General features: G+C 42.6%; 1 protein-coding gene across 1 annotated transcript; it reads left to right on the top strand.

Moving 5' to 3' along the window:
- Window positions 1–2,856: 2,856 nt before the first annotated feature.
- LOC112564767 (polycomb complex protein BMI-1-like) lies at window positions 2,857–19,928 on the top strand. Its single transcript, XM_025239827.1, is given in 11 exon segments — window positions 2,857–2,959; window positions 12,499–12,640; window positions 12,643–12,690; window positions 13,742–13,838; window positions 14,238–14,293; window positions 14,668–14,712; window positions 15,414–15,519; window positions 15,892–15,940; window positions 16,299–16,397; window positions 16,675–16,764; window positions 17,308–19,928. Coding segments are annotated over 10 exon segments (1,455 nt in total). The 5' UTR covers window positions 2,857–2,959; window positions 12,499–12,579; the 3' UTR covers window positions 18,112–19,928.
- Window positions 19,929–20,328: the final 400 nt, after the last annotated feature.

Genomic DNA, 20,328 nt, shown 5'->3' with positions numbered 1-20,328 from the left:
TCTAAAGCTCATGAAAGGTGTAGAAACTTTTTCAGACATCAAATATTTGTAATGCTAGCGAGAGACAGGTATTATGTCTGAACATCATGGAAAAGAAATCAACTAGTGGTTAAAGAATTTGTCGTACATCATGCACAAAGATAGCAGCACCAGGCCAGCTTCAGCTGATTTTAAGCGACACCTTGCGAGGGTTTCAATGAAGCGAGAAGGTTCTGTAGTCTTACCTTTGCACATGTACATTGAAATTATTTAGTCCGTCATAAGTTTGCCCCAAGGAGATGGAGTGTCATTCCGAGAACCTTCTGTAGTATTTAGTTTAGTCCTTGTTACTCCTCGAGGAGCATAGGGCCGTTCCGTATATAGTATTTACGCTTAACAAATTTACGAAATGTTTACGATTCAGCTGGAGGGCTTCAGGAAGACTTATCTCTACACTTTGTATGTAAAGGTTTTTTCAGGGGGGGGAAATCTATGGGAATTTTATTTTTTTCTAGTGACGGAAATACCAACAAGAGAACCCAATTTGAAATATTTTAGAAGACTGCGAAATCTACGTTCCTAGTCCACGTTATTCTGAACATTCGGGATGTCGTTTGTGTCAAGTCAACATCACGCTTTCCCTGACATTAGCTCTGGCTTCAGAATATTTTTATTAAAATTATATGTACTTTCCTCAGTTATTTTAGTGCACGCTCAGCGTCACTCATCCACCCTCACACACAATGCACATAATGCACAAAGTATTCAAAATTTGCTCCAGCACTTGACAATTGTCTCATAACTTTGCATCTGTACAGGGTACAAACTATCTGTAAAAAAGCTATATAGTGCATACTTAGCTACTACCTGCTATACCTTATATGTTTTTTGTTTCCTTCGACGTTTTAGCTGAGTGCAATTCCTTCACCCTCTCCATCCCTGCCAAAAAGAAAAAAAGATACACCTTTGTCTTTCACTTGAACCCATTCAGTGTAGTGCAACTGCCTCTTTCTGTAGAAAGATAAAAAACAGAAAAACAATTGTTTTATAAAAATTTTATTGATATATTGTATTACTATATTGATGTAGTGTTTTAAGTTACTATCGACAATACATAGTGTACGAAGATTTATACATGCCGCTTTTTTATTTACGCGCTTCTTTCTTTCTCTACACCTGTTTTAAAAACATATTTTTCTATACACATTTCTCTCATGTTCGAGTTGGTACCCAAAGTATGTGTTGGAGGATTAGGGTGGAGACAGGAGAGTCTTTATTCAACATCTTTCTCTGTCTCTGAGACTTATTTTCTACCTGCGTTTTTTCTTCTCTCAGTCCTCCCTCTTCCCTCTCATTCGCTGAAGCACACAAGAAGGGGATGGAATGAAAAAAAATCCTGATATATAAAAATGTCAGCAAATATGTATTAAAAGAAAATAAAATGTTTCTCTTAAAACAAGACTCCAATGCACTTTGCTTTTTCTCTCAATCTCTCAATCAAATGTTAATTCACTAACCAGTATCCGGTTTCCTTGCGGCCATATTTTGCTTTTAAAGTGAAGGAATAATGGTGCAGAAACCACGCATCGAATGGCAGCCTCACCAGTGATATTTCTGAAGTATATCACTGCGCATGACCACAGATATTAGGAAAAATTTATTGAACAAAATAAAGCAAAAAAAGAATGGATAGGAGTAAGAAAAATTGCAAATAACACAGACTAAAAACAGTGAAAATGAAAACAATTCTGAAAAAAAAACGCAAGGGCATACGTACTCGTAAAGTATCTACTGTTGTCCCAAGTACCGCTGGCGACCAATAGTTTCAAGATGTTTAACAGCTAATCATTGCGCTCAATATTTCCAAATAGTCGTCGTGTAACTGGATACTGTTCTACTGTTAGTAAAACGACAATGCATCTGGGCATCTGCCACAACCACCACCAGGACACATACAGAACACCTGCAAGAAGTCATGCAAAGAGGCGGCATTGCCAATACCTAGAACAAACAGTTGGAAAAGACGACTGGAAACTAGCTAGCCACTTCACATCCGCACAAGCAAGATAGCTACTTTACATCTGTACAGTCGGCTCGGCCCAGCACCGCCCTTTCAATCACATCAATCGGAATGAGATCCCAATTCATCTTAAGCCTTACCTTTTTCAAGCCATCCGACGAATTATTCTCAATTCCCTGGCGATATTTCACTTCAAAAAGCACAGTCACTACTCACAAGTGACCGCTGCATGTGAACTACTTCAGTACCTTTGAGTGAACAGGAGAGGATCACCTGAACAGACTTTTCGAGGATTTCTCGCCGAGTATGTTATAGGCACACAAATTTCGAATAATAGTGATTGAGAGGTTCTAAGTTCTGAAATAAGCAGGTGTAAACCTATTTACATCACAAAATAGCCATTGCTCATCTGAACAAGAAGACAATTCCCCGCTCCCCACGGCGCTGATTGTGAATTTATGTCTTTAATTGAATGAGATATAAATAAGTCAGTTTGAGTTCAAAGCTGTTTTTTTATAATCTGAGAGACTGAATTTTCATAACAAAGATCGAGCGTCTGGTTTAAAGCCAAAGAAACGGCAGAAATCCTGCTTTTCGTAACTGGCTCATGGCGGGAGGAGTAAAGTAACCCGATATCCGTGGTACTTTTTCTGAACCACAGCCCAGTCAACCTAATTTACCAAGGTAGGCCTCATTCTGCCTGCACGCAACCTATTACAAGACCAGCTGATCGCCAAAATTTTTTTTTCTAAGGTCAACCCTGCCATCTAATCGACACTGTTTCCCTCCAACCCCCAGCTGTCGCTCCATCAATAAAAACCGTGTGTCGAAGTCACATGACCTTAAGGCACATTGTGCGCGCGGAGAATTGTAGGGTTTCGGCGATTACCGTATAGCGTCTTTGTGTGCTTCGTGCGTTCTCTCTTGTTTTTATCGGGAGTCTGACCACCGAACGGAAAGGTAAGTTCATCCTAAGTCTTCTTGATTTTGTGTGTGTGACTGTGGTGCAGAGCATGGTGTGTGTGGTGGTGTACAGAAAGCGCGCGGTGTATTTAGACCGAGGCGCTCTCCATGTTTTTCTCGCCGCTACTGCGATCTGTCCTTGCCGAGCCCCACGCATGCTTCGCCCTGCGTTCAGTAGCGCCTGCCGCCCGAGTGAGCGAGGCGTCTTGGCGTCCTGCAGTAGCCGCGTTGATCGCGCTGGAATGCTGACGAGCTGAACGCGTTACAGTTCTCGCCTGCCCGACTGCCGCGTTCAAAATGGCGGCCTCGACGATGGGGGGAAAAACCTGGATAAGGTTGAGTTTGGATTTGAATGTGTGCTCTTCCTCTTATCTTTGCCTGACTTGATGAGCCATTCGAGGTCATGACAAGGTAGCTGAGCCGAGAACAAAAGTAAAGCGGGCAAAGGACTCGAAAGAAGGTTAGTTTGACACACGACTATTGTGAAGACGGCGTCTGCATTTTGGTCGATCCGCACGCTACGCTTTAGTGAGACCTGGAAAGAACTAGATTTCATGCATGTTTCCTGGTTCCACTCATGTCATGGGGAAATTGCTCTTGGGGGAGAAACATTAGCTTTCAAAATCCCGGCCAGAATACACAGCAAGTACAGCTGTCTACGGCCTTTTCCTTTTTCGAGTGAGAAGAATGTCATGCCACCGTAGGTCAATCTAATCTAGCATCGTTTTTATGCTGTGGCCCTAGTTTGGGCTGGGTCGTGTCACGGGTGGGATTTAAACGGACTGTTTTTACTTTCATTTTTCTCGCAATATCTCTGCTGTTTCCTTCCAAGATGCCATACTTAAGCACTGTTATGATTTTGTCCGCGCATACAGTTACAGCTTCTGCTAAGACGCCATGGGACTCTTTTGGTCGTCGATGTTCATGTTGTTGTGTTGATTACGTGGACTGAAATATCATGGAGATATTCTGTTCTTTTTGCTGGGTGTAGATCAAGTTTGTCAATGTCAAATTGTATGGACCGCAAAGTTTTCAGTGTAAATATTAGTAGTCCATGGTGGTAAGCCTTGTTCAGTACATAATCTTTACGGGTTTTGTTTTGTTGGTTTTTTTCCTTCTCGTTTTCGCAGTTATTAAGGTAATTCGTTCTGTAACGAATTTCTGATAATGAATACGCTTTGCCACGCTACGATAGCTTTAAGAATGTAGCGAGCAACATAGTTTCCGGTCAAGCTTGTTTTTTGTTTCAATATTCTTGATAATGTTTGGCATGTTGGCTGAGGTTATTTTTCAGTACTTAAAATACGTTTATATTCTGTCACTGTTTGAAAAGTATGCTAACATCGGGTGAGCTGAGGGTAGGATGTGTGGGTGTGGGGCAACCACTTTGTAGGGTAACAGCACGCATGTGTCAGCTGAAGTACATGTACTTGTGCGAGCCAGACGGTCCTGAACGCAATCTGGGTGTATTTAGAATATGCAACGAGTTGTTGCATTTAAGTTCGTTGGCTCATGGAGAAAAGAAATGTGGGTAAGTTTTTAAGCGACTTGGTTAATTTGGTTGATTTTAACAGAAGACATCGAATTGAAAAAAAAAGACCCTCCCCACCCAGTCTTATAAAGAACAGCTCTCAAGTTGCAATCTCTTTAGTGAGAAGAAGTTCTTACACACATGTTAGAACGCCTATTGCAACCTTGTTCTTTACCAGATTATCAGACTACTCCACCTGGAGTTCCACTAACAGCTGACCGCTTGTCACCAAAAAGCAGTGAAGATCAAGTGTCGTGGGTTCAGATCTCATCTCGGGGCACACTGTTCTTGCTGCATGAGAAACCTGTTTACAGCACCGCCTGATTTGCCGTGGAGTAGGCTACGTTGCTGACTCGGCACTCCCCATCCCCTTCCCTTGACGGGGATGTAATCGGAGACACACATGCAAACAGCACAAGTAAATGCCGCTAGCTGGCCGGAAAGTATGATTCATGGCTGCCAGACCCACCTCTTTTAGAACTATCCTTCATAACCCGCGAACTCCTCCGCGTATTTCCCCATATGTAATCTTCGTCCACGCACTTCCTCTCTGCTGCAGTGGTGTCATCCATTTGCTGATGTTTGTGTTTCTCCGTTATCGTTACTGTCGGCTTGTTTGCATTTAGTCGTGTATAGCAATTGAGCTCGTCACGGGGACATGCATGGTACAAAGGCAACTATTATTGAATACTCAGTGCTAACTTGCCACAGTGAAAGAATTGCGGCCAGATAGTATCTGTTGTAGTCGTCTGCTGTGCGTACAGTTCCATAAACATCTTTAGATCTCTAATTGTCAGTTCGTATAAATTGTTATATATTTGGTGGACAGCTGCTTTAACAGCTGTGTCGCAGCCTTTCGTCGTCAGCCGCGTTTAGAGATCTTACCATTTCAACATTAGTAACATTTCAGACAGCTGTATCGAGAGCTATATAACAGTATTTTGTAGGCAACTGTGTAGAGTTTTTTTTAAAGCACCTATTAGTACCTGCGTCGTCTAACGGTTGTCTAACAGCATTTCATGGACAGCTGTATCGAGAGTTGCATAGCTGGACTGCAGGGCCGAAGCTCGCACAGCACATTTCATAGAATAAAAAGCATCGTGTCACGGACAGCTGTAGTGTAGAGAAAGGGAAGGGGTGGAGTGAAGGAGAGCGAAAGGGTGGATGATATTCTTTGCACGTCGATGTGTTTTCAGGCCCACACTGCATTTCGCGACGTCCAGTTAACGGAGTCATTGCTCAGCTGACAACAGCAAATGAAGGGTTTTAAAGTTCAGAAACTCTAGACTGGCAAAGCTGCGAGCGGGACAGCTTCATTTGAATTCGTTCTCAAGTTGTCAGCTTCTAAAACGCGCGGCCGCTGTATGGTTCGTGCCAGTTTGAACTCCGGGTAGTTAGCAACCTTCACAGCTGTTTTCGCGGAGGTTAAAAGCAAGGTAAGCGACACTTCAGTCTGCCAGCTTGTTGACTTTGACAAGCTTCTTGAACATTACAGTCGTCGTCATCGTGAGCCATGGCTAGGTGCGATTCCCTATGAACACTTGCATACCTTATTCTTTACCCGTCCACAGAGTTCGGGTGGGATGAAAACAGAGAGGGAGCTCGCATGTTTATTTGCACATGTTTATGAAACATTGAATCTTATTTATTCTTAGGTGGCGAATTCACTCGAGTTCCTTCGTATGTGATTGGTTTGGAGACGGCTAACGGCATTGTGGAAAAGGAGGTCGTGAAATGTTTTCTTTGTCGTTTTATTATAAGAAAACAAACTTTCCACTTCTTTCTCTCTCTTTTCGTTTTTTCTCTAACGCATGCGCTTATTGTGTGTGTGAGAAAAAGACAGTTGAGGGTAGAGAGTAGTTTATCGTGGACATTGTCTTGTTCTAGCATTACAAGTATTCGGTATCTGAAAAACGGCGAAATACTTAGAGCCCTTTCAAACGTTTTAGTATGCTTACAAATTAATTTGTATTTCAGTCGTTGAGAGGGACATATATTTGTGTTTAAATAGGCAAGATAGTAGTGGTAGGAAAGGGGTCTTGGTTGAAGACTTTTTTTATGAGCCTGTTTTTATTGCGTTGCTTTGCATATCATAAATAATTTGCCACCTAGTCGAACTAAAATGTTTTGTTTTTACATTTTAAACATTACTGCACATAAATTATCAATCTTTTGAGAGAATGAGTAGGTAAATAGATGGGTAGTAGAGGTAGAAAGATTAGAAAAGGACTGTGGTGATAGGTAAGATGCCGTTGTTTAAAGAGGGACCACCATGGGAGGAACAGTACTTATAGTACATACGGTAATCAGCGGTTGGCTCGAATTTCTCTCACTTATCAACCCCCGCCCCCTTGTCTCTCTTACTCACACATTGCATGGCGAAGTGTGACCGTTACTTCAGTTCATCAGCCGCTCCTGGTTTTGCTTTGCAGCGCTTCCTTGGGATACAGACACGTCTTTCTAGAGTTTTGCTCTGTGAGCAATGGGTTTATCGATCTTGGAGGAGGCGAGGAAGCCTGGTTAGTGCTATCGCCAGTTCGAATCTTGCCTGGGCCTGTGACAGGAAAACTATCCCCGTCCACCCCGCAGTCGTGGCGTATTTATCAGGGGAGATAAAAGGCGGCGAAAAGAGTGAAGGGGACCGTACCTTCCTCCTGCCGTACCTAGACACGGTGAACCGCTTACACTTCATTGTCTTGACGGCTATGGTTTATTATTAGTGTTACCTTATTATCCTTGGCAGCAAAGACTGTGTCAAGCCGAAACTTTGTGAGTAACTACAAAGAATTCGATAGAACTATTTTAATAGAACGAATTACAAAAGATGTTTGCCGAGATGAAAACCCTTTCATGCTATGTATAAGCTCTTATTGTCATACTTCAGCTGTATTCCTTTTCCCTTCTTCCCATCTTTACTGATTTACACTTTAATATTGCAGTCTAAACTAACAACGAAGTACAACTGCACGTTTACTTGTTTATGGTCGTGAGGAACAATTTCCGGTCTCCAACAGCGAGCGGGTTAATGACGGCCTACGAAAATCAGTAGACAGCTCTTTCTCAGAGGATCGTGTTCCTCCGATCGTGAGTCGCCCCTCTCCGAACTGATTTATAACTTTAAAAGTGGGTCGTTGTGACACACTGCCTATGGTATATTTGATCAGACTCAGTTTTCTAATCCCACGCACATGGGAGGTGTTCATTTTTTCATGGAAGTCCCAGGGTTATGTGCGCAAGCGTGCGTGTGTTCTGTTGGGGACGGGAGTGATAAGATTAACGGAAAGGCAAAAAGGAGGGACTTGGCAGAATACGTGAAATACCAGGTCGAACAAAAGGCGGGTAGAAAATGACAGAGGTCGGGATTTTCGAAAAAAAGGGAGGCGTGGAGCTGGTGTGTACTTTTCAGTACGATCTAATACCCTAAATAAATCGCCATATAATAGAAAAACTGCTTTGGAGGAAATGGAGATGTAGGTTAACACCGCCTTCTAAAAACCGTAAAAGCGGAAGGGTATGTCTGTGTGGAGTAGAAGGGGTATTGGTGGTCCATGTCTCACTCTTTTTTTTTCTTTCTCTCGTGTTTTCGTGTGTGTATGTGCGTGCTGAATAATTTTTGAAAGGTTGTCTTCAAAACAAAACTACTAGTGTCTCCATTCTTGTAAGTGTACACAGATATAAGGGCGTCTCTCCATCCTTATCCCTCTTAGTCAGGTGCAAAACAAAACTAAACTCCATTCGCTATCGAGGTCGGCGCTAACATTATCTTTATTAAACAGGTGCAAGAGTTCGACCGTTGCATACGATGTACATGTCTGCGATTCTCTACTTGGAATTGGACGTTTGTTTATTGTGGGAAAGGTATAATTAAGATAGCAATACGGGGAAGGGGCAAATTTTATCTATATCCTACTTCACTTCTGTTTTCAAATGGAAGGGGGTATCTTTGCGTGTGACTCTGTGCTTCCGGTCTCTGATTTTGTTGTTTAGTTTATGTACTTTTTGAGGCATCTCTATGCCTCTACCAATCCTGAGAAGAGGAAGAAAATCGCGTTTGATGGACGTTTATTATCCATTCCCTGCAAGTTTATTCCAAGAGAAATATTAGTATACCTAGAAATGATGTTTTAAACCGGGCCAGATGGCTGTTTTGATAAGATGTTTTCACCTGAAATGTAATCATTTCCAGTAAGCAAGCGTCGCAAGAGCTGTGGGCATGAGACTGCCAATGACTTGTGCCATCAGCGTTGAACTGTGGCCCACTGTTTGCTTTCTGCTGATCAGGCTGGTACATAATCTCTGTATTTTGATGTTGGCAGCGGGAGTGGAATCCTTTAGTCGACATCACAAAGGAATAAAAAGGTGGATATAAGTATCACCGCCGTGGTTGACTGATCGTGCGCCTACGCAAACTTTCCTCTCGGCATTAGGAGAGACCAGCGCACTACACCGCCGTCTGCTGTTTCTCATTTACAGATGGCTTCTGAAATGTTGCATACGGAGTGAGTGGAATGGTGCGCGCTAACTCGTCTTGATGACTTTTTAATGTAACAGTTTTAAACCCGATCTCAAGACTTTCAAAATTCATGTGCTTTAGAATCTTTTGTCATTCGTAGTAACATCAGTGATTATCGTGTCGCAAGTTCGTGTAATTAACAGAATTTTTCTTACATATAAATGTGTGTGCGATTTCTAGGTCCTAACTGAAGTCTAAGTGCAGTGTTAGCTAAGAGAAATAATGAGCAAGGTGTCGGGATCGGACTTCAAAACTAACCTTTCCTAACAAAGCGGATTCTCCCTCATAGAAATGGTTTAGAGAGGAAACTCCCCTCCCCCAGCTACCAGGAAGTTTGACTTTCTCGTATTTGTCTATGTGGTTCTATTTACTGAATTGATTTCAGATTTGATTTTATCATCTGCTTCCTCTAACGGTACTTTTTATACCATCTTTGCCATTCTGTGGTGTTAAAATCCCTTAATATCGATGACACCGTATTCCATTATCACTGTTGTTCTGATGTATCTCATTGTAGTGAGTCTGCATTGCACTTGCATCGCTGATCCACTTGCTCCATTTTTTTTCGCCGTGATGGTTTTTTCTTCGCCTGAAAACCAAAGTGGCCTGATTCTTGTGTCGGTACCACGGACTGGACTGCTTGGAGACGATTTTTTTCTTCAAAGAGGCTGGTTCCGGTTTCAGGAACGACAGTGACCATGTCAGGGAGATTAACAGCAATATTTCGACAGTCACGAGGTGTTTCATACTGCTGAGTGGCAGGATACCACTGTGCAAGGGAAAATGTTAAGCTTTTTTTTTTCCGCTTCCGCGGGCAAATGTATCGAACTAACAAGAAGAATGTCGAGCGAGCGGTCCTCATTCCTGCTATGAGCCCATTGAAACAAAAGCTTCAGTCCATTGAGAACCAAGATATGCATGAAAAAGGTAATGATCTCATTTTTTTAAGCAAAATAAAAATGCACAAAGCAAGTCCATTTTCGCACAGTTTTTATGGAACTCTGGTTTCGATCGTGTTCTCCGAGACCTAACAGTGGATAACTTCATAAGAGGCTAAACGTGAGTCTTGCCAGTCGTCAGTCCATTTCTACACGTCCGAGGTCTTACCGACCAGTTCTTGGACCTACGACACTGTGTCTCGTGCTGGCAAATGTCACCTCCGACATTTTGTTCTCGCCGTTGTCGCTCTTACTGAAACGACTTTCACATTGTCTGACAGTCCATTGCCCGGCAGCGACTGTCCCGTCTACAGTAATGGCTTTAACGGAAAGGGATACATGAGACCTCGCTGCACACCGCAGACTGCGATTTACGAACCGTGTTACATTTTACATTCTGCCTTTACTTTCGAACGAGAAAGAAAACACCATCAAAAACCCGAACTTAAGAAATGGATAATATATATATATGTGTAATAACTATTTCGCAGACATACATTAAGACATATCAAAACAATGTCTTCCTTTACCGATGTCTTTCGTTACAGTCTCTTCTGTAAAAAGCCCTCTTTGAAGCCTCTGCCGTCGGGCTCGTAGCTTCAATATGAAAGAAGACAGAAACACAGTCTTTTTTTGTCATTTTTTTTTTTTTTTGGTTGCCGCCTCTCTCAAAGTCCAACAAGATCAACACAGCAATATTCGAAGAACATACAGATAAATGTGGAAGAAGATCTGGGCAAATAAGTACATTCCTTAAACTCTAATTGTCGTTGTGCTTAAAATTACAACACTGTTAATCATATATTTCCTAATTAATAATTTACATTCAGTCAAAAACAAAAAATTCGAAACAAAACTTAATCAGACTCACCTTAATAGGTTTTCACGCGAATAATTTACGCTTTTCTAATGTCTGATCAGGACCACAAAATTGTCTGGTCAGTAACTACACAGCACAGAGGAAAACTGTTAGGCTTTCCTGTTCGGTGGAGACACAAAACAACACCAAATCACTCTTTTCTCAGTCCTAATACATGTACAGTTTATACAAGTTGAGCCTCTCAGTGACGCCGTTGCATCAAAACTATGCTGTACTGGGCTGGGCGATGCAAGTGAGGGTGGTGACCTTTGTAATACGTGAGTGATGTTATCTGTCTTGTCCAGCGATGGTGGTGTATTAGGTCAGCTTGTTTTATTTTGGCCAGATAATACAAAATCTTCTGCTCATATTGAAAACGAATTGCTAAAACTGTTGTAGTTAATTGTACGGAGAAAGTGCTTTTTCTGAGTGGTGTGTTGCCTTCTGAGAGATTTATTTTGGACGAAAGTTCGACGAGACAATTTTATTCTTGCTGTTACACAGCCTCCTGGGGGCCAGCTGCGCAAGACATTTTAAGCACTTTTAGGACTGAAACTAGGGATAATGCTTTAAATAAGATAAAACTGTTTAAGCGTGACGTTCGTTCCCTTTCCCACATTTTTTTGCAATTTAAATGGCACAGGATTGATGTTTAAAAAGCGTTGCTAAATTTGCTTCTTTACAGCAGTTTGAAGTTGTCGAAACACGTTGTGCAACCAGCCCCAGAGGTTTTTTATTTATTTTTTTTTTTTTTTTAGTTTCTTCGTCACAGTTCATTGAGCAATTGTTGCCAAATTGATGAAAAATAGATATATTTGTGATTTGCGTGGTATTGAGTTTGCAGAAAAGTTCAGTTATAGAAATTAGGTTCTTGGTACAAGAAGAATTGGGCTGCGAATATCGAACAGATGAAAATGGGGGTGTGAAGATGTTTGTCGTTAATGATCTACTTTCATGAGCCGGATAATAAGGACACTTAATTTTTGTCCTTTTTTTTTTTTTTTGGCACTGATTAAGATTTGGCCTGAGGCCTTGTAAAATCACGTGACTATATTTGAAGCTTCGCCTAGTTTTGAGGGTGCACAGTGGGTGAATGGAACGTCGACTGCTGTTAATGGACGCTGCTTCGATTTAATGCATTTCTCACCAACAAAGATAAGAAAAACGGAAATCCTGGAAGTAGGAGCTCAGATTTCAGTAATTAAGGAAAAGGCAAAGAAAAAAAAACACAACAACAAACAACGCACACAGAAACAAACAACAAAAAACAGCAAGGAAATGACAGTTTAAAGAGTTATGTATCACTAATTTTTTTATATATCTCTTTAAGTACTCGGTGAGCCTTGTAACCTTTGTGAACTTGTGCCATGGAAGTTGTATTTGATTAAAAGCACCCTTGAGTGGTCTTAACCAGACACATTGTCGAATATGTCACCATGTTTGAAACTCTTTTTCTGTGATCGCCATGTAAACATTTGCCGGACACTGTCATGTTTAGCACATCATGTATCCTGTTTAAGAAGGCGATGTAGTCAAGGACATTGACTTTATACAGTGGCTTTGCTTAGAGCGATCTTCTTGACAGGAACAGTAACACTTACTGATCGTAGGAAATAACCCATCCTGCGTCAGCTTTGGCAATGAGGAAGATGCTGCTTTGTTGTTATACACTTGACGACCCTTGATATTTTTCAGACTTCCTGGCGTGCCGTTGATGGTCCAGAGAAAGATCTTTGTGAGCCGCTAGAAGACCAGTCGCCGGCTGTAGACCACACCATGTTCCGGTGCGCCAAGATTCGCGTCATGGATTTGAACCCCCACCTCATGTGCGTGTTGTGCGGGGCTACTTCATCGACGCCACGACTGTCATCGAGTGTCTCCATTCTTGTAAGTGTACACAGGTATAAGGGCGTCTCTCCACCCCTACCCCTCTTAGTCAGTGCAAGTGATTGTAGCGGCGTGGTTGTGCAGGTTGACTGTGCGAGTGTACATGATTTCCAGTGGATGTCCTTGTGGTCAAGTGAACCCAGTCTAGAGTACTTCTCGAGTGAGGGGGTGGGGGAGGAAAAGACAGGAGGGCGGGGTGGAGCGGTTTGAGAGAATAAAGCCGTTTTCCCATATTTGAACTATAGATGAACCAGCTTACGCGCGAACAGCACTACCACCAGCCCAATTTATTAGTAATACGGAATTAAATAAATAGCTAGTTTAAAATAATTAGCCAATAATTAAGCAATTAGTATTTGTTTGCACTATATATTTTATGTACAGGGTAGGACACTTAACAGTAGTCCACCTCCTAGAAATACTCTCGGAAGAGGCGAGCTAACGTTTAAGTTGGCCCACCTTGTACCTAAATGATATACGGACATTCTCATAGCAATAGAAACACTGTTTTCCCTCTTTATTCTCTCTGTATGTGTATTTGCTGGTTGTAAAAAAATTGTAGTAAAGATATAGTTTTCTGAATTTGTTGCTCAGTGTATATAAACAGGGGTCGTTTATCGGAAATCTTGTCGAGCGCATACTGTTGAGTTTAGCTGTCAGCACGAAGTTGTCTCTTCATATCGCCTGCAGCCACAATTTTTCGTCTTTCGAGTTTATAATCATTTATCATCTGGAAAGCAAATAATACTTTTTCCCTTCCTTTTTTTTAAATTTAACGTTACAGCAGTTTATAAAAGAATGGTGATCTCTTCACGTTCGTAAGTCTCGGTAAAGGCAACTGACTAAACCCCCGTTTTCAGCGTAACCGCCGACGAGTGCGTACTCCGCATGCGCTAAATAATTGACGAAATACCCTCATTGCTATTCATAGTTGCCTGGTATCTGTTACATTTTCTCCAACTTTCATAAGGTTTGCCATACTTTCTTACCCTTGTCAACCCATACACCAGATTCTGACTGTCTGAAGCCCTCGTATCGTTTTGTCTTTCAGTTTGCCGCACTTGCATCGTTCGATATTTAGAGTCGAGCAAGTTCTGTCCAATCTGCGACGTTCAAGTCCACAAGACTCGTCCACTTTTAAACATCAGGTAAGGAAATATGTGTGCTCGTGAGACATTTCAATAAACAGTGTTATGAGTTTGGTACAGGTGAGTAACACCTTCGCTTGTGTGTGTGTGTTGATGTGCAGCCTGTAGAGTGACTCAGGAGGACAGAAACACATCTTTACAACATTTAATTTAGTCTTTTGTTTTTAAAAAATGTCTGGAATTATTGCCGCTTGATTCACACAAATCACTCAATAGTTTTCGTCGGTTTAAAAAGGATTAATTGGGGAAAATGGTAGTCTTTCGTTGTTATTCTGTCTGCTTTTATTAATTTATTTCTTTCAGACAATGCTTGTATTTTGTTTTGCTTGGTCACTTGCGTTTGTTTGTTCGCGTTGAATTGTGATGCCCAGATGTACTTACATTGTCTTTTTAACACAGATCGGACAAAACACTCCAAGACCTTGTCTACAAACTCGTGCCTGGACTTTTCGAAGGTTAGATGATAACTGATAATTCTCTCGATGTTACTGTTACATTCAAGCTGCTAATCTTAATAACTGATAATAATCTGAATGTGGCTGTTCTTATTAAAAGCTGCTGATCTCATTACGCGATCAGGGTTGGCGGGGGGAAGGGCGCATGCATGCTTGCTTTATATATATATGCACATACATTTGCATCTGTTCGCATTTAGTTCAAGATAGTTTTATTCGTGTTTTCTTGAGCAATGTTTTACATTTTAGACAAGAAAGATTAGTGAGAGTCATATGTGACGGAGTTTATGATGCAAGTGGCTGATTGCAGATGTTTAGTCCAAGATTTAAATTGTATCTGCCTTCATTAATTTTTATTATTGTTGATATTGCAGAAGAGATGAGAAGGAGAAGAGAGTTTCATAAGAACCTATCCGAAGGTGAGAGAATTTTTGGAGAGCATGGATAATGCGATTAATAGCAGAAGTTGACTTGCATAAAGTTACAGAACACTAACCACACTATGTTAGCCACGAAAATCACATTTTAAAGCTGTCGAAGCGGAACTGTAATGCGTAATAACGTAACGGATTTTATTGTTTTGGTTTTTTTTGGGGGGGCTTTGTTCCACGAACTGGGCTGTGCAAGATCGTGGCTTGTACCACGAAGGGGGAGATAAGGATGCAGCAGACCACAGTTGACAACGCGGATGTTGCTGTGGTGCAGCTGGTCGTGCGAAACAGTTTGGTTCTCAGCAAGTCGCTTTTACCCGTCCCACACCATTCCTTTTGCATTCTCGAGTCATTAGTCAAGTCAAAGATGATCATTAATTTTGTAGTGAAAAAAACTCGTTATTTCTCTCCCGCCCTTTTAACTGTGTGTGCGCGCGAGAGAGAGAAAATCAGAGATACATAATAAACCGCTTGTGTTCTCATTATTCAAATGCGAAACCATTTGCCGTCAAGTCCAAGAACAAAAAAGAGGGGTCTGTGTAATGCCCTTCTGTCTTTTGTAATGCTTTTGGTGAACAAGGCAGGGTGAAGGAGGGTGGGCGAGCTGTGGGTAATTTTATTGAAGATGATTAAAATGGTCAAGATAGACTACAGTATCACGGGTTTTTTTATTATCTCGCTTTCGGCAGACAAAATATCACACCTGAGTTTAGAGGAGAGGGGACTGGCGCACATGGTGTCTGCCCACAGACTGACCGATGAAAACATTTCCGTTGTGCTGGAACTGTCCAACCTGTAAGTTGATCGTGCCATCAGCTATGTCCACAGAACACTCGGCCCCTTCTTGTCAAAAAATAGGCTTCTACATATAAAAGAGCGTTTTAATGTTTTAAACATAATTTCCTTCAAAAGTCACCATTTAATTCATGGCTAAGTGTCTGTAAAGCAAACATTTTTTATCTTTTGGGCCAGTTGTTTTTGACTCCTTTACCTCCTAAATCCTTACATTTCCTTGCTATTATACTTGCATATTTCTTGCATTGTGTCTACCATTATTTATACATGACTATGTGTCTAGCATCTACATATTTTCTGTAGTCTGACATGGCGCCACCTAACATGTATAAGTGCACTGCTAAAGCAAAGTCTTGAAATCTGTGTGTACAGTTTACTTCGTGCATCAGACTTTTCGAAACGACCCGCCAGTCGCAGGAAGGTATGTAATTGTGTGAGCTTTTAATTCTTCTAGTTTTTTTTATTTTGTTTTTATTTTAATATTTTACTTATTGTTCGTTTAGGGTTTTCCCTAATCTAATGTACGCAAACGCACAAAATCGCCGGTGATTGTTGCTCAATAAATTTTTATCTGGAGAAGTTTCACCACTGTGTTTTAGGCCGTGTTAGTGCTAGTTTCAGTTGTATTTATTTTGAGATGTCAGACAGTTTCACCCGATTGTTTCATACTGAAATACGACACGATTGAGTGCTTTTACTCGTGCGTTTCATCTGGAATATCAGGGGTTAGTTTCAGCCTCGACTATCTCATATGTCAAAGAGTATCTCCTGCGTTTCAGGCTGGTGACAGGCGCTACCTACTGTGTCCAGTGGAAGTCAGCATAGGTCACTTGAAAAAGTTCATCAGGCTGAAATTTTCTCTTCCTCAGCATTATCAGGTACCATATATACACACATATATATATAGCGCTTCCACGATGCATTATCGATAAATGTGTGTGAGAATCGCTTAGTGCAATGGCTATAAGTAGACGAAACTCTTCGATCACGACTGTCACAAGAACATTCTGTCTTTTTTTTTTTAAGTCGTAAAAAAGTCTAAGCCACGAACAGTTTGATAATTTTCATATCTTGGAATGAGATGCGTGGGCTCGTGTATGACTAACACTGCCTGACCTTTATTCTGAATTTGACCTTTAGTGTGTGTTCTTCCAGATCGATGTCTTCTGCTCGCACTCAGACGAGGAGCCATTGAGCGACGACTTCACTCTCCTGGACATCAGCTTCATCCACACCTGGAGCAGGGTGAGATAGGAGAGATGGGATAGAGACGGACATACTGACAGAAAATGAATTGACATTTGTGAGCCCGGATCTCATTCTCACTCATTTTCTCTTCTGTCCCTTCCTAATCGCCTTGTCCCATCTGCCCATGCCTTTCTTCGTCTCAAACGTTCCTTTGACGTTGACGTGTCACAGTTGGACCATAGGAGAGGGATTTTGACTGTTTGATGATGGTATAAAACATAATGTGCATCTTCATTACATATTATGTAACCCGCGATTTTGTAGATAAATCTTAAATTTAAAAAAAACTAGACTATTGTGGAAAGAGATCCGTCAAAAACATTGCTTCATACTCTGTACACTACACTAGTCAAACTACATAGTCACGTACTCAGATGTACACCTAGTTCGCGCACACGCGATTTATTCGTGTCCCATCTTCGCGAGACTTATCCCTGATTCATTCCTCTACTTTGACATTATACTTGGACAATTCTGAAGCAAGCACATCTATGACTTATACCCCATACTGAGTCTCTATTCTTGTGCCCTTGTCGACAGGAGAAGCCGCTGCGCCTGTTTTACTCGGTGTACGTCAAACCGCGCGCCAAGAGGCGGAAGAAGAAGGCACAGTCGTCTGACTCCAAGAAGACTCGGACGGCCAGCCCCACGTCAAACGATGTCACTGTCGATGTCAAAACCAGCGTGATCCCTTCTTCGGCCACACCACTTACTTCTCTTAGTACACCCGCCACTGGCGACACCGTCAGTTCCATCAAAGAGACGGAGCCAAGTCCGACTGTGAAGGTGGTGCCAGAAGCTGTCGACACCCAGGACACGAGGCCGGTCGTCAAGGAGGAGGTGGCAGAGAAAGCGGAAACAGCAGTCATCATCAGCGCGCCTACCGTGAAGGAGACGGGCAAGGTGCGGGCCGCTGCCAGTCGCAAGAGCTCTACGGACAGCGGTTCGGACAGCCGCGCGTCCTTCAGTGACAACAGCAAGTCGGCGCGCAGTCGCGCCAGCTCCACCGACAGCAAGTCCGGCAGCATCAGCGCGGCCAGCGACTCAGCCACCACCAGATCCTCATCTTCCTCTACCAGCTGGGCCAGCCGCTCCACCACCACCACAAGCACCAGCACCAGCCCAAAACTGCCCGGCAGTCGCACAACAGCCCCAAACCGCAGCTACCCATGTTGGGGACCAAACGAACCAACAGCCCCAAGCCAGGAGGGCCAGGAGGCGGGTCTAACGGAACCCGGACTGCCAGCCCCAAGCTCCCTGCCAGTCGCAGCAGCAGCAGCAGTAGCCGCACCGCTAGCCCTAAGCCTGTCAATGGCAGAAACGGCAGCAGCAGTGTGGCGGTAGCAGCGAGCGCTGGAACACCATTGACGTCACTTCCGGTCGGGGAGAGCATCTCGGTGGACGTGAGCGTCGGTGCGGGGTCCTCCTCGTCGTCAGAGATCTCGCCGGATGTGACGTCCCCGGGCGCTGAAGACCGCGCCAACAGCGGCGCCATGGCGGAGGTTCCTGGTGAATTCGAGCGCGGAGAGCACGTGTGTAACGTGGCAGCCACCTTTCCGTCGTCCAAACCCTCCCGGACTTAAAGGCCTCGTGCAGCGCGGGGCAGCCTCCCGCCAAAGGAGGAGGTGGAGGTGGTGGTAACCAGAGTAAGACCTTCTGTGCGCATACCCACAGCAAGGACGCTGCTGCCAAAGTCCAGGCCAAAGGCTCGCAGACCCACAGACAGTCGCCCGGTCGGACTAATGGGAGTGCCCGTCGGTAGAACCCCGCCCCATCACAGGCGAGCGAGGCTGGCGCATCACCTTTTAAACAGAACCCTGCAGCCACAACACACAAAGAGAAGTAGTACGCAATAGGTGCAAACTTTGGTATACTTTTTCAGTCGTTTACACAGTGCGAACCTCCTCCTCACTCGCCAACAGTGGAATGGCTTTTTTTTTTATGACCCAAATCATTGCGGAGTGGATGTGTGGTTTTGTGGCGCCGAACGTGTCCCGTGTGAAATCGTCACAAGTGACGGATGACTTTTGGAGGAAAGGTCGAAGTGTTTGTTACTTTGATGGCAGCTTGTGCAAACTTCACCTTATTCCGTCTTGGTAACGGAATAAGGGGCAAAGGTTTATTTTTTCGTTGTTTTTACGTTTTCATTCATATCCCGGTTAGGGATAAAGTTAAAAAGAACTTTCCGTGCAAAGCTACCCTTAGGACACTGTTATATATTTGACTGTGCTGGCGTTCCCATAGCTGGAACCTGCAGCAGGTTGACCCTGTATGTCTGCTAACAGTCGGGTGCTTGAAGCACACTTTGACGAGCTACAAGATTTGTCTAGCTAAGCTGTGACGCGTTGTCAGCTGGAGCCTGCTGCACGAGTTTTTGTTTATTTTTTTTTTAAGCTTGGTTTCAGTTCCCATTTAAGCTGGGCCCAGGAGTGTTATTCTGTGCTTACGTATCGACATTGCTACATGTGAAATGTTCATCCGCTTCTTCGCCCTGTACCCCACCCCCAACCCGTATAAAGATACAACGACGTGGAAAATGCTTGCATGTGTTTTCCTCCCATGCCTCTTGATTTTTTCTGCTTTTTTTTTTTTTTTATAATCGCGAAGCATAATTGATCACATTGCTTGTTTATTCAGACGACTAGAGCGTGAAGGTTTATTGGGAAGGTGGTGGGAGAGGAATAGTTTGTCCAGAAATAATTTTGCTGTAAACGTGCAAATCAGATTAAAGACTTTTATTTTCTTCTGGACTGGCAAGGTTAGTGTGGACATACAGGCTGCCAGGAAACGTGTGTTAGCGTAAGAAAAGAAAGTGTTTTGAGGGCATTGATTCTGATTATAAAGCAGCACCTTTGTGCACCTAGTCTTACGCTAAGCTAATGGCCTAGTGGGGCTCCATGTGAGGAGTATTTTGCGTTCGCAAGACATTTATCACGATATAGTGGATGGGGAAATTATGGTCTAGTTAATTTGTGATTAATCAAATTAGAAAAAATGACTCGATTAGTATTGACAGTCTTTATCATCTGTTTACCGAGCACATAGATCAGAGTCTTGTTATTATACAAAAAGAACGAACAAATCATTTCGTTCTTTTATCAATATGAGAGAGAGACTGTGTGGGAGAGCGCGAAAAGGAGAAAATAAAGCTTTTAAATAAATAACAATATGTGTGTTGTGTGTTAGCATCAGGATATTTGAAACTATTGGTTTGAAGCTTGTCTGTGTGTATGTATGTCCACGAGAGAGAGACGGAATAAATTATGTCCAAAGTCTTGTCTCCAAAAGAGCAAACAACCATCTGGCCTTAATTTGTTCTGCAAAATAACTTTAATAACTAGAAACAGATGTTTATTCACTGGGAGGTGTTTTGTTGACCAGCTATGTGATCTTTTTGCAAAAAGAAAACGCTGCAAAACCCGAGGTACACAAGATTAAACTGTTCTTTAGTGGTACTCGCGCAAGAATAATGTGTTTGCGCGATAAACGTGTTTTAGGTGACTGAGCTGAAAGCTGACCGTTTGTAAAGGATTGCTTTTATATTAATTCTTGATTATATTT

The sequence above is a fragment of the Pomacea canaliculata genome, linkage group LG5 (assembly GCF_003073045.1).
Source record: "Pomacea canaliculata isolate SZHN2017 linkage group LG5, ASM307304v1, whole genome shotgun sequence".
NCBI classification, from domain to species: Eukaryota; Metazoa; Mollusca; class Gastropoda; order Architaenioglossa; family Ampullariidae; genus Pomacea; species Pomacea canaliculata.
The sequence above is the reverse complement of the archived record's forward strand: the minus strand, read 5'-3'. Positions and strand labels throughout refer to the sequence as shown.